Source organism: Silurus aristotelis, assembly GCF_946808225.1.
Source record: "Silurus aristotelis genome assembly, chromosome: 1".
NCBI lineage: Eukaryota > Metazoa > Chordata > Actinopteri > Siluriformes > Siluridae > Silurus > Silurus aristotelis.
This window is the reverse complement of record NC_139574.1, coordinates 27,733,941-27,748,487: the sequence shown is the minus strand read 5'-3', so window position 1 is coordinate 27,748,487 and position 14,547 is coordinate 27,733,941. Positions and strand designations below refer to the sequence as shown.

At 43.5% G+C, this 14,547-nt stretch overlaps 1 protein-coding gene across 1 annotated transcript; it reads right to left on the bottom strand.

The window, feature by feature from the left end:
• Nucleotides 1-2,629: 2,629 nt before the first annotated feature.
• On the bottom strand, nucleotides 2,630-13,167 carry LOC310733340 (uridine phosphorylase 1-like). The gene is made up of 7 exons (XM_083554546.1): nucleotides 13,025-13,167; nucleotides 12,341-12,452; nucleotides 11,722-11,880; nucleotides 11,519-11,633; nucleotides 10,506-10,709; nucleotides 8,629-8,775; nucleotides 2,630-2,897 (listed from the first exon to the last, which is right to left on the bottom strand). Exons 1-7 carry the CDS (start codon nucleotides 13,069-13,071, stop codon nucleotides 2,749-2,751), a joined length of 933 nt encoding a protein of 310 aa, XP_083410672.1. The 5' UTR covers nucleotides 13,072-13,167; the 3' UTR covers nucleotides 2,630-2,748.
• Nucleotides 13,168-14,547: the final 1,380 nt, after the last annotated feature.

Here is a 14,547-nt window from a genome sequence, read left to right as displayed (position 1 = left end):
ACCAGTGTTGGGGGTAACGCGTTACAAGTAACGTGCGTTACCTAATAATATTACTTTTCTGAAGTAACGAGTAAAGTAGCGTGTTACTTTTTTAATTTACACATTAATATCTGAGTTACTTTTTTTTTTTTAAAGCAATGCGAGTTACTTTTCAGTTAAATTATTTTGCATAAAAAAATCAATACTGAATTAAAATGAAGGTAGTCACGTAGAATCGCGCACTCATACGTGCGAGCTGCGGGAACAGAAGCTGGTCAGAAGCAGAGATGGCAAACCAGTGCATTACATTACTGTGATGGAAGTATTCTTATTATTTTGAAATAGTCGAGGAAAAGGAGAAAGGAATAATGGTTAAGTGTGTTGGTGAAAAGCTCTTGTCAACTGCAAAAAATACCACTTAAAAAAAATAAAAATATGGAAATGGAGACAGAAATATAGAAAACGTTTGCCGACATCTGCAGCTCTATGGACTGCTCAGAATAAAAGTTTTCAGTGGGAGACACATGTATGATGCCATCGCAGCGGAGATAGAGAGCAAATTCACAGCTCATTTGATCTTTGTGGGAAGATAAACTGCCACGGTCACTAATAATAGCGTAAACTTTGTAAAAGCGTTCAGAATGTTTCAAGCTGATGATGAAGCAGAGAATGATGTAGACGAGGACGAGGTCATATTTACAGAAATGCACGATGTTTTATGAGATGACAGCGAAAGGTATGTTCTCCCTTCACTTTACCGGTGTGCAGCCCACACCCTTAACCTTATATACACGAACGATAGTTACATTCCTGACGGCGAAGGCAGAGTATAAAGCAGTGTACAGAAGTGCGACTGGAAAGTGTTCAGCCTTGTGGTCAAAATGTAATCGATCATCTTATTGTTCTCTAAGAAGTTATTAAGCATTTTAAATGTTTGACATGTCTTTTGCCCTAATATAACTGATTTCTTAATGGCAATTATCTATATTACACCTGTTACACCTGTAAGGCCTGAAAGAGATACAAGTAACGCAAAAGTAACGCAAAAGTAATACAACGCGTTACTTTCTATAAAAAGTAACTAAGTAACGTAATTAGTTACTTTTTAGGGCAGTAACTTAATATTGTAATGTTGAACGAAATGATTGAATGGTGTCCATAATACATGAGCATCAGAACTACAAAAATGTATTATTATTGAGGTTTAAGAAAAAAAAAGTGCATTATTATAACATTAGCATTAGCTTGACAAAAAAGAGTAACGCGGTGCAACTATGATAGTCATTTGTTTGGAATGTACCATAAAAAGAAATATCCTATTGTAAACAATTCATGACCTAGAATAAGTTTCGATTGTGGAGCACACCATTTACAATCATGGAATTAAAACTGTCTAGATCTAAAATCTAGATTTCCCTCCATACCAAGTCAAAGATAAATAATTGCACAAGTAAACAATTTGTTGGATTAGACTTGTATTTGTTTTTGTAAACAACAACACAGTTGTGAACTTGGTTTCACCAAAACACACAAAAACATTTACAAAACACAATACATAGAAATATTAGAAATCTTTCAAACAAACTGGGTTAAAGGAGTGCATGATGGTAACTTAGATAACTGAAAAGTAACATTTTCTAAATGACATCTCAAAATGCTTACACAGAATTTAACCTTACTTCCCCCCTTATTTACAGTTAGGTACACTGACATTCTCATCATTGTCCATTCTGGCAAATACAGTAAATATATGCAGGAAGTTTATTCTTGTATAATGTAGACCCCAGGGGTACAGTCTCCTCAGAGACAAAGTGCAGCACAACACCATATACAATACAGCTGTATTCCTAAATTCAAAATCCTGTTCATATAAAAAAATTGTGTCATTGTAGCGTTCTTTAGTAAGAATTAAAGTCAACACACACTTTACACTGAAATAAGAAACTACTGGATTTGGTCTAAATGCCAAAATCTGTTGAAACTTCAGTATCGAGAGAAATTATTATTCGGGCTACATAAAAGCATCACCTTATTTTGTGTCTCTAAAAAGAAGACAGAGGAGAACAAATAATATATAAATATTAATTGCACACATAAATATCATCCTTGTATACCAGGAAAAAATTTTTTACAACCACAAACCTATTTAACTGTAGAATAAATTTGTCTAAATATATACTATATACAGTAATAATGTTTTAAATACTGGTTTGAGTTGAATTCCTACATTTTAGCGTGACATACCCCAAGAGGCCTACACCTACATTATTTTATGTAATTTAATTCTATTCTAGTTGCATAAGAAGGTATAATCACAAAGTGGTTTTAAGGAAATCTGGATATAAATGTATGTTTAACTTATTTATATGAACATTTCAAAAACAACATTTAATTAAACTTAAAAATCAGATCCCATCTGAACAACAATACTAATACTAATACTAATAAAAAATCTTTTTACAATAGCTGACCTTACTCGAATCAATAACACAGAAATGAAGATTAAAAAAATTACTCCAGTCAGGATCACGCAGGGAACTAAGTAAACCATTTTAAAATTTGCTTTATAAAGTAAATCATCACACACTTTTGTGGACATATGACTTTATTAATGGACACACCTTTAGCATTAATTAATCAGTGACCAAAACCAAAGTTTTGATTCTGCTGTAACTACCAGCAAAAATAAACCTATAATTCATATAGTAAAATCTTATGTGATTTTACCCGGAAAGTAGATCTCTCAAACTTTGGTTTTGTATTAGAAATTCAAGTACTCTTCAAGGCATTCAGCTTCTTCTTGATGTAATGGCCAACTAGGATCTGTGGTCTTTGCTGGTAGTTGACCATTACATCATGAGAACTGGTCAGTTGGTCTCCTTTCTGGCGGTCCAGGAGGGTCACACACACCACAGCCGCTGTGAAACAAGATGAAACGAGATTACAGGTATGCATGGGTTATTAAAAAAAATAAATAATAATAATTATAAATAATAATAATTATATATATATATATATACACAGTACAGACCAAAAGTTTGGACACACCTTCTCATTAAAAGAGTTTTCTTTATTTTTATGACTATAAAAATTGTAGAGTCACACTGAAGGCATCAAGGGCTATTTGACCAAGAAGGAGAGTGATGGGGTGCTGCGCCAGATGACCTGGCCTACACAGTCACCGGACCTGAACCCAATCGAGATGGTTTAGGGGTGAGCTGGACCGCAGAGTGAAGGCAAAAGGGCCAAAAAGTGCCAAACATCTCTCGGGGAACTCCTTCAAGACTGTTGGAAGACCATTTCAGGTGACTACCTCTTGAAGCTCATCAAGAGAATACCAAGAGTGTGTAAAGCACTAATCAAAGCAAAAGGTGGCTACTTTGAAAAACCTAGAATATGACATTTTTCAGTTGTTTCACACTTTTTTGTTATGTATATAATTCCATATATAATTCCACATGTGTTAATTCATAGTTTTGATGCCTTCAGTGTGAATCTACAATTTTCATAGTCATGAAAATAAAGAAAACTCTTTGAATGAGAAGGTGTGTCCAAACTCTGTACTGTATATACACACACACATTGTTTACACACCTGGGGAAAAAAGCTGACAAAATGTTAAGCTTTATTCTTAAGAGAAAAAAAGTTTAACTAAAGTAACAGTATCTAAGAGCATTTCTTCTTTCTTTTTCTGTTCATCAAATGTTTAAACCTTGTGGATGAAGAGTTTTTTACTGTGAGTTGATGTTGTTCCATTCAATGATAATGCAATGCTGTGTTGAATTTTCATGATTTTACCTTTGCGTACTAGAAAAAGAGAATTTCCCTGTTTGCTGCTGCCAATTTAAATGAACAAATAGTTGCGCAAAAGCTTTCAGGACGAATCATTTGTTGTTGAGACCATTTAAAAGTTTTGCTCAGGAGTGTGGGATCCAGGTATATTTATCTCCTCTTAGCTATTAGTGCATGTATATCAGGTTCCTTAATGTTAATGGGTCACTGTTACATAACATGCGTTTTAGATGTTTTTTTTTTTTTTTTACTATATATATTATATATTCAAATATATACACAATACTATTAGGGCTATTTTTGATGCATCTGGTTGAAGTAAAAAGATTCAATTTATCTAAGCAACGAAAATTTCTTAATATATATGGGATCAATATTGTATATAATAACTTTGATTGTGGTGAAACATTATGAATTAAATTATTTGGTTCACAATTATGAAAAAAAAAAAAAACACCAAAAAAATTTACGACACGTTATATGTAAAACTTAATACTGTTTAAACAGCAGCACCTTCTTTATGTACCCTGATGTCAGGAATTCCCCTGCCACGCCCCCTGCGGAGGCTGTCATAACCCCGGATTCCCGGCCGCACCTCGCTCCGGTTCTCGTGCATGCCCCGCCCGCACGAGGCTCAGTGCAATCGGGCTCATCCCGAACACCTGGGATCAATCCCAGGCCACCTATAAAACTCCCTCACACACACACACACGGGTGGTCGGTTATTACATGTACGTGGTTATGCTCGTGTGTGTGTCTGTGCAGGTTCCCGGTGGTGTTTCTCCGCGTCAGCCTTTCCCGCTACGCACCTTCTGTTCCCGGATTCCCCGCTTTCCACACGGTGACGGCTTTCTTCCCCAGCGCACCTCGGATTTCCGACGCCTCTCCGTCGCTGCCTCCGCGTTGCGCTTCCTCCACGCCTCACCGCGGATATTACCCAAGGAACTGCCTTTTGCCGGTTTTATCCCGCTCTGCGGGTGTTTTGTTTTGGCTCTGCCTTCTTCATTTAATAAAGACGCCAGCTTCTACTTCTGCCTCCGCCTCCGTGTTCGCCGCGTGACAGAATAACCGACCTAACGAAAAGGACTAAAACGAAAGAGAAACAAAGAAGGAGGAGGGGACATGATCGGACTAACGCCGTGTTCCCGGCGCGAATCGCACCTCGGTGGGCGGGTTCGCTCGGCCGTGATGCCGAAGCAGCCAAGCCCCGCCTCCAGGAAAACCCGGAAGCTCGGGCCGGCTCGCGGTCATGTTCGGCGGCGCCACACCTCTCCGATGACGTCACGGATCTCCCAAACCGCTTCTCGGGCAACAGACATGAATGGGGCGAATTTGTACGGAGCGTTAGAAAGTATATGGAGACGAATCCGTCCCGTTTCCCGACGGAGAGAGCAAGGGTCGCGTGGGTCACGTCTCTTCTAACGGGGAAATCGCTCTCAATCGCTGTAGAGCTGTGGGATGCTAATGGTGGTGAGTTCGGCTCGTGCACCCGGTTCCTCCAGCTTCTCACCAGGGAACTCGGGATGGTCACGGCTGATCTCCATCTCCTCACCTCCACCTCCAAGAGCACCGTTCCGCCCCTGAGTCTCATAGAGACCTCCGCCCTGCTTCGAGACCTCCAGGAAAGCTCCGCTCCACCTCAGGTTCTCCAGGGGATCTCCGCCGTGCCCCAGGCCATCCAAAACGGCTCTGTTCCGCTTCAGGACCTCCAGGAGCTCTCCGTCCTGCTCCAGAATCTCCGGGAAGGCCCAGTTCCGCTCCAGATCCCAGAGGAGAGCTCGGCTCCGCCCCAGGCCCTTCCAGAGAGCTCGGCTCCGCTCCAGGCCCGTCCAGAGAGCTCGGCTCCGCTCCAGGCCCGTCCCGGGAGCTCGGCCCAGCTCCAGGCCCGTCCCGGGAGCTCGGCCCAGCTCCAGGTCCCGCCGGATAGCTCGGCCCAGCTCCAGGCTCCTCCCGAGAGCTCCTCTCCGCTCCAGGCTCCTCCCGAGAGCTCCTCTCCGCTCCAGGCTCCTCCCGAGAGCTCCTCTCCGCTCCAGGCTTCTCCCGAGAGCTCCTCTCCGCCTCCGAGCGACCCAGAGAGCTCCGCTCCGCCTCCGAGCGACCCCACGAGCTCCTCTCCGTCCCTGAGCGACCCCGCGAGCTCGGTTCCGTCCCAGGACCTTCTGCCGAGCTCCTCTCCGCCTCCGAACGACCCCTCGAGCTCCTCTTCGCTCCCGGTCCCTGACGAGAGCCACGCCCTGTTCCAGGCACCGCCAGAGAGCCACGCCCTGTTCCAGGCACCACCAGGGAGCCACGCCCAGTTCCAGGCACCGCCAGGGAGCCACGCCCAGTTCCAGGCACCGCCAGGGAGCCAAGCCCAGTTCCAGGCACCGCCAGGGAGCCACGCCCAGTTCCAGGCTCCGCCAGTGTGCTCCTCTCTGTCCCTGCGCGACCCAGTGTGCTCCTCTCTGTCCCTGCGCGACCCAGTGTGCTCCTCTCTGTCCCAGAGAGTCCCCGAGAGCCCGGTTCCGCTCCAGAGAGTCCCCGAGAGCTCGGGTTCGTCCCAGAACTTCGAGAAAGTCAAGCTCCATTTCAGAATCTCCAAAAGCGTTCGGTTCCGCGCCAGTATCCCAAGAAGAACACCTCTTCTTCCAATGGGATCTCGGAGTACACAGCTCACCTACGAGACTGCAACGGGGGAGTCGTCCCGATGCCTCTGGGCTCCACCGAAGGCGACGGCTCACCCCACGGTCTCCCTAAAGGCGATGCTACCTCTCAGAGCCCCGCTTCACTCAAAGGATCCCCAGAGCTCTCAACTCAGCTCCGAGACTGCGAAAGGGATGTCGAACCACTGCCCCTGGCTTCCTCCGGAGGCGACGGCTCGCCCTACAGTCTCCCAGAAGGTGACGGCTCGCACCAGGAGCACTTAGAGAACCAGGTCCCTCTCCCGAGCTCCTCCCACGGCGACGACCCGCTCCCGAGCTCCTCCCACGGCGACAACCCGCTCCCGAGCTCCTCCCATGGCGACGTCCCGCTCCCGAGCTCCTCCCACGGCGACGTTTCGCCCTACAGACTCGCTGGAGGTGACGTCGGTCCTCCCGGTCCCTCTGACGGTGACGCCAGGCCTTCAGATTCCTCAGAGGAGGATAGGGCGCTCCAGGGGGCCTTCAAGGGCGTCGCTCGGCCTCCTGACTCTGCCGGGGACGTCCTCCAACCTCCAGTCGGCACCGAAGGCACCGTCCAGTTCCGGTTCCCCGCCGTGGAGGTGGCTCCGCCTCGGCGGTCCGCCAGGGGCTTCACTCAGCCTCCGGCTTTCGACGAGAACGGGGCTCCGTTTCCGGTAAGCCCCGCAAACTGCTCTACCCCGCTTCCGGCAGTCACCAGGGTTGTCTCTCCCTTACAGGTCTCCGTGGGAGAGAGAGCGCCTAACCAGACCATCCGGAGCAACGTCGTCCCGTTCCAGGACATCAGGGTGGTCGTCGCTCAGCCTCCGGTCCTCGCCGAAGTCGGCGTCCAGGTCTCCATGGTGGACAGGGCTCCGTTCCCGGCCCTCCTGGATGTCGTCGGTCAGCCCCAGGTCTTCGTGGTGGACGTCCTCCTCCATCCAGTCTCTGCCGAAGGCATTCCTCCGCCTCCGGCTTCCACTGAGGGCGTTGCTCTGCCTCCAGCCTCCCCTGAGTGCCTCGTGCAGCTCCTGGCCCTCGTAGGAGACGTCTCTCCGTCTTCAGTCGACGCCGGGGGTTTCGCTCCGCTTCGGGCCGCGGTGCTGGAATGTACACCGCTCCTGGTCCCCGTAGGTGACGTCTCTCCGTCTCCGGTTGACGCCAGGGGTTTTGCTCTGTTACTGGCCGCAGCGTTGGGAAGTGTTCCGGTCCTGGGTCCTGCTGTGTCCGTGTTCCCCTTCCGGCTCTCCTCAGGGGTGGTCGCTCCGCCTCGGGTCCTCCCTGGCTTTCCCCGGCTCCAGAGCGGTTCCAGCCGGGTCCCTTCAGGCCCTGGACGATCGGGAAGGCCCTCCTCCGAGTGCCCCGGCCCTCCGGGCGTTCCATGGGTTGTGGGCGTCCGGTGCCGCCCCTTCGGGGGGGGGGGGGGGGGGGTGTCAGGAATTCCCCTGCCACGCCCCCTGCGGAGGCTGTCATAACCCTGGATTCCCGGCCGCACCTCGCTCCGGTTCTCGTGCATGCCCCGCCCGCACGAGGCTCAGTGCAATCGGGCTCATCCCGAACACCTGGGATCAATCCCAGGCCACCTATAAAACTCCCTCACACACACACACGGGTGGTCGGTTATTACATGTACGTGGTTATGCTCGTGTGTGTGTCTGTGCAGGTTCCCGGTGGTGTTTCTCCGCGTCAGCCTTTCCCGCTACGCACCTTCTGTTCCCGGATTCCCCGCTTTCCCCACAGTGACGGCTTTCTTCCCCAGCGCACCTCGGATTTCCGACGCCTCTCCGTCGCTGCCTCCGCGTTGCGCTTCCTCCACGCCTCACCGCGGATATTACCCAAGGAACTGGCTTTTGCCAGTTTTATCCCGCTCTGCGGGTGTTTTGTTTTGGCTCTGCCTTCTTCATTTAATAAAGACGCCGGCTTCTACTTCTGCCTCCGCCTCCGTGTTCGCCGCGTGACACCTGAGTTTTATGTATAAGGTAAAACCTAAAGGGTTTTTTTATTAAATTTTTTCCATATAGTTGGTTGTACATACTTTTAGTAATTTTTTTTATCTCTATAATCTAACTATTAAAGGATAAATACAAAATTAAAGAAACTTTCGACTAAAGAAAGAATGATTCCTGTTATCTGAAACTGCAATAACTGTATGTCACATATAACTATTTTCAGACAATCCAATAAAGAAAAATGTTCAGTTTTAAGGCGAAAGTTCTACCTCGTATATTACTGAGTTTGCACATGGCAGCAAAAACTGTAGATTCCATCTCAATGTTGCGGACTCCTGCTGCATACGCCTCAGACAGGTAGTTTTGTTTTTCCTCTTCGGTGTATGAACAGAAAGCCCCGTCCAAACGAGCTTGTCCTGCATCAACACCAGCAAGTGGGAGCAGTGAGTGAGACAGCCAATAAACAACTGTTCAAACTGATATAATTGCAATACATTGTGCAATAAAATATATATACAGTGAGAAAAATAAGTATTTGAACACTCTGCTATTTTGCAAGTTCTCCCACTTAGAAATCATGGAGGGGTCTGAAATTGTCATTGTAGGTGCATGTCCACTGTGAGAGACATAATTTAAAAAATAAAAATCCAGAAATCACAATATATGATTTTTTAAATATTTATTTGTATGATACAGCTGCAAATAAGTATTTGAACACCTGTCTATCAGCTAGAATTCTGACCCTCAAAGACCTGTTAGTCTGCCTTTAAAATGTCCACCTCCACTACATTTATTATCCTAAATTAGATGCACCTGTTTGAGGTCGTTAGCTGCATAAAGACACCTGTCCACCCCATACAATCAGTAAGAATCCAACTACTAACATGGCCAAGACCAAAGAGCTGTCCAAAGACACTAGAGACAAAATTGTACACCTCCACAAGGCTGGAAAGGGCTACGGGGAAATTGCCAAACAGCTTGGTGAAAAAAGGTACACTGTTGGAGCAATCATTAGAAAATGGAAGAAGCTAAACATGACTGTCAATCTCCCTCGGACTGGAGCTCCATGCAAGATCTCACCTCGTGGGGTCTTAATGATCCTAAGGAAGGTGAGAAATAAGCCCAGAACTACACGGGAGGAGCTGGTCAATGACCTGAAAAGAGCTGGGACCACCGTTTCCAAGGTTACTATTGGTAATACACTAAGACGTCATGGTTTGAAATCATGCATGGCACGGAAGGTTCCCCTGCTTAAACCAGCACATGTCCAGGCACGTCTAAAGTTTGCCAATGACTATTTGGATGATCCAGAGGAGTCATGGAAGAAAGTCATGTGGCCAGATGAGACCAAAATAGAACTTTTGAGTCAAAATTCCACTAAACGTGTTTGGAGGAAGAAGAATGATGACTACCATCCCAAGAACACCATCCCTACTGTGAAGCATGGGGGTGGTAGCATCATGCTTTGGGGGTGTTTTTCTGCACATGGGACAGGGCGACTGCACTGTATTAAAGAGAGGATGACCGGGGCCATGTATTGAGAGATTTTGGGGAACAACCTCCTTCCCTCAGTTAGAGCATTGAAGATGGGTCGAGGCTGGGTCTTCCAACATGACAATGACCCGAAGCACACAGCCAGGATAACCAAGGAGTGGCTCTGTAAGAAGCATATCAAGGTTCTGGCGTGTCCTAGCCAGTCTCCAGACCTAAACCCAATAGAGAATCTTTGGAGGGAGCTTAAACTCCGTGTTTCTCAGCGACAGGCCAGAAACCTGACTGTTCTAGAGAAGATCTGTGTGGAGGAGTGGGCCAAAATCCCTCCTGCAGTGTGTGCAAACCTGGTGAAAAACTACAGGAAACGTTTGACCTCTGTAATTGGAAACAAAGGCTACTGTACCAAATATTAACATTGACTTTCTCAGGTGTTCAAATACTTATTTGCAGCTGTATCATACAAATAAATAGTTAAAAAATCATACATTGTGATTTCTGGATTTTTCTTTTTTAGATTATGTCTCTCACAGTGGACATGCACCTACGATGACAATTTCAGACCCCTCCATGATTTCTAAGTGGGAGAACTTGCAAAATAGCAGGGTGTTCAAATACTTCTTTTCCTCACTATATATATACACACACATAATACCTTCATAGAAGTCCATGGTGCACATGGTGTTCCCAATGACGGTCTCAAAATCTACCAGGCCACATTGTAGCAGCTCCTCTGCCAGCTCAATGTCCAGCTCCGTGCTCCTCACCACTGCCTTACCTAGGACCACCTGCTCAAAGCGGGGCAAGAACGTGGCATCCACTGCTTCTTTAGTGATCACAACTGTACCTGGCTGTAGACCTGAGAACACAAACCAGATTCCAGTTCATTCATCATCACTCATCCTATTTATTGTCTAATAATTACCAACTAATTACACACCTGTATGTAATTAGTAATTTTGTTACTGTTGATGCATAAATCTAGAATTAGTAGGGTATTCTACAGTCAACATACACATATAAATACAATAATAAGATAATGTCTGAACCTTTCTTACCCTTAATGTGAAATTATAAAAAGAATCAGAACATTTTATATAAATATAAAAAATATATAAAAAACTTACAATAACATGGTTGCATTGTTCTGCACATCCTTATGGTCTGATAATATGTATACAAAATGTTATCTCTGAGGCAAAAGAAGCACCTCACCTAAAAAAAAACCATATCCACCGTACAAAATAGTGATGGTAGTATCATGCTTTAGGGCTTTTCTCCAGCAAGAATTGGGGCTTCAACGAAAGTCGAGAAAATTGTGAGTAAAAAAAAATTTCGCCAAGTCAAAACGTGCCACGCTGATAGGCTCTTCCCCAAAAAGATGTAAATGGTGTAATAAAATAATGTGCTACAACAAAGTCTTAGTCTATGGGTGTGCACACCCATATTCTATATGCAACCAAATATTTATAACTTTTTCAATATTTTTGGAAATATTCTGTCTTTCACTAAATTTTAATAGGTTAATTATTATTATTATTATTATTATTATTATTATTATTATTATTATTATTATTATTACGTACATTGGCAGACATGCTGGCCAGAGCCAACCTGTTGTGCCTTTTCCATCTTTGTTAAGAGAAACTGTGTGTTATAAAAACATACCTATTCCACCAGAGGTCCCAATGCGCACCATAGTGACGTCAGTGCAGTGAGCGTGATAGAGGAGTTTGATAAGCTCGTGTAACAATATTGCGGTTGAAGGAACACCAATGCCATGCTAAAACACACAAAAAAACTCTCCAACAAGGAACAACTCAGATCAACAGAAAAAAATCTCTTTAAAAAAGTATTCTTTGGTTACTTACACTAACAGATAGCACAGGTCCTACTTTGTACATGGCATAGCGATCGGTTCCCTCACAAAGGTTCGGGTACTCTCCTTTTGGATCTTCAAGCCCCAGCTCTTTAGCAATGTACTCGATGAAAAACTTCATCCTCAATTGACTTCCCCCAACACACACAAACTTCCAGTAAAAAACAAAATGAAGATTGTTTATTGTGCAAGTCTTTTCTGTCACTAATACTAACCCCAAGATGTTTCAACTTGACACCCTATACAATTAGGCGACATTATAGTGTAGTGCAGGGGTCACCAACGTGGTGCCCGCAAGGACCACATGAGTAGCCCGCAGGCCTTTTCTAAAAAATAGCTGTTTCCTACTTTGTTAAACCAGTGTTAATAATTATTATGAGATATCATTAACATGATCAGTGTCTTCACATAGATGAATATCAATAATTATTAATAATAACATATAATAAAAGGTAAATTGAGCAAATTTGTTATTTCAGATCAAACTGAAAACTGTGTGTATCAAACTGGTAGCCCTTCACATTAATGGTACCCAAGAAGTAGATCTCAGTTTCGATAAGGTTGGTGACCCCTGGTGTAGTGCAATACAACCGGATCATTGATTAACTTACTTTAACATCCCCAAACTGTTTTTGGAAGTCATGAGTTGCTGTATCCAAGTTGAGATGGTACAGTATGTCCTGTTTCATCGACTTCAAATGAAGATTGTTAACACATATGGATCTATTGGTAAAGAAATCAATGAAAATCCACTAAGTGAAAAAAGCAGTGTAGCTGTAACTCATTGAATTATACCATAAAATATCTTTATTTTGAAATATGTGGATGTGCTTAGTGACTCTGGTGCCTTTTTTTTACTCAAGTGAAAAGTGGTTTTGTCCCATACTAACATCACTGCTAACTTATAATAATATATAGTTGTTACAACTTTTAAAAGCTATATATTTTGTTAAGTTAAAATCTCAATGTAAGTTACACACGTGGCTTAAACATAAAAATCAATACATAAAAAATAAAACCATACTGTTACATCACCTGTTTGGGGTTTGTTTTAATTCCTGCTGATTTCCTGACCAATGATTTGTTGTAGGGACAATTTTAAACTTAATATTTTAATACTTGGGGCTGTTATAATTTTTTGAAATGGGGATTTATGTATAGGATTTTGTTACTATTTCATAGTTCTATTACTGCTTCAAAATGACTATTGTATCTTTATTTAAAAATCTGGTCCAGCTTCTGTTTCTCCTACACTGTTTAACTGAATAACAGCCGAGTGTGACATTAATGTTTACCTCTCACACTGATCTCCTTTTCTCTCCTCACTTCTCTCAGAAGGCATTTTTTCTCCTTGTCCTCTAAAAAGACACACAGGGAGACACAGAGGGACAGCAGAACAGTGCTGAGGACCAGAACCACAAGATGACAAGACACAATCAGAAGTGAGGCTATGGTCAAAGGAATAATGTCTCTCTCTCTCTCTCTCTCTCTCTCTCTCTCACACACACACACACACACACAGGTATGATTTTATTGAACAGTTGAATTAATGTCTGTCTGCTCAAACAGCATTCGAGTGACGGGAAGATCGGATAATTTTAGTGACTCGGTAGAAGAATCGAACGAATGAATCACATTAAAGACTCGATTAAAGAATCATTCATGAACGACCCTTCACTATATCTTCACCCATCACTACATCACTTTGACCTCTAATATTACACAAAAAATAACCCCAAACCAATAGAAAAAGTAATAATAAAAGTTTATACCTATAAACCTACAATTTTTACGAAAATTCTCACGGAATTATAGATTTGTTACAATTTGCTCAATTTCTCAATTGCGTGACACTCGTTGTCCTGGCAACTGGGTAGCGGCTCGCCTTTAAAAACCAAGCTCCGCCCCTTGTCTCAACCAAAGCCACATCAGCAGGTAAGTAGAATTTATAAGTTTATATATGCTTCTATATAAACATGTACATATCACATTAATTCCAAAAAAATAGCAATAACAACTACCACAATAATAATAATCGAACAAATCTAACGACACATAATATGTATAAACCTAATATTAATACACCCCCCTACAGGAAAACAATGGACTCGTCAGCTTTTTGGTGCTCTGCGCATGCGCGGCGCTCAGTTTTTGCTCACCCAAGATCGCAATGTGGAACTCAGACTATACCAGGGGTCCCCAAACTACGGGCTGAATACAGCTCAACCCCATATCTGGGAAATCTGTGTTTGATTTTGAATGTTGGCCTTCAAACTAAAATGTTATTAATAGAGTTCGAAGCATCGATAGTTTATAGCTGTAACTATCGGCAAAAATCCATTATATATATATATATAGTGTATTACTGTATATATATATATATATATATATATATATATATATATATATATATATATATATATATATATATATATATACACACAGTAATACAGTTCAGTATTATTTTATATGGAGTATTAGGTTTGTTTTGGTTTTTATCGAGTATCCATTAAAAAAAAATATTTTGGCTGCTCCCATTAGGGGTCGCCACAGCAGATCATCCGTCTCCATACTGCATCTGCCCCTTTCAAACCAACTGTCTTTAAAACATGTCCCTCTCCAAAGAAAGGAAAAATGATGTGGTTCTCACAGAAAAATGTTTGGTGCCCCTGGAGAATCAGCACAAACCAACATCCCTCTGCTAATTATTAATAGAAAACATTAACCAAATAAAAATTAATAAATAAAATTTTAAATGGCAGCAACATGTGTGCCTGTGTCAGCAACAGACTGTAGCAAACAGGAAAAGGAAATTGAT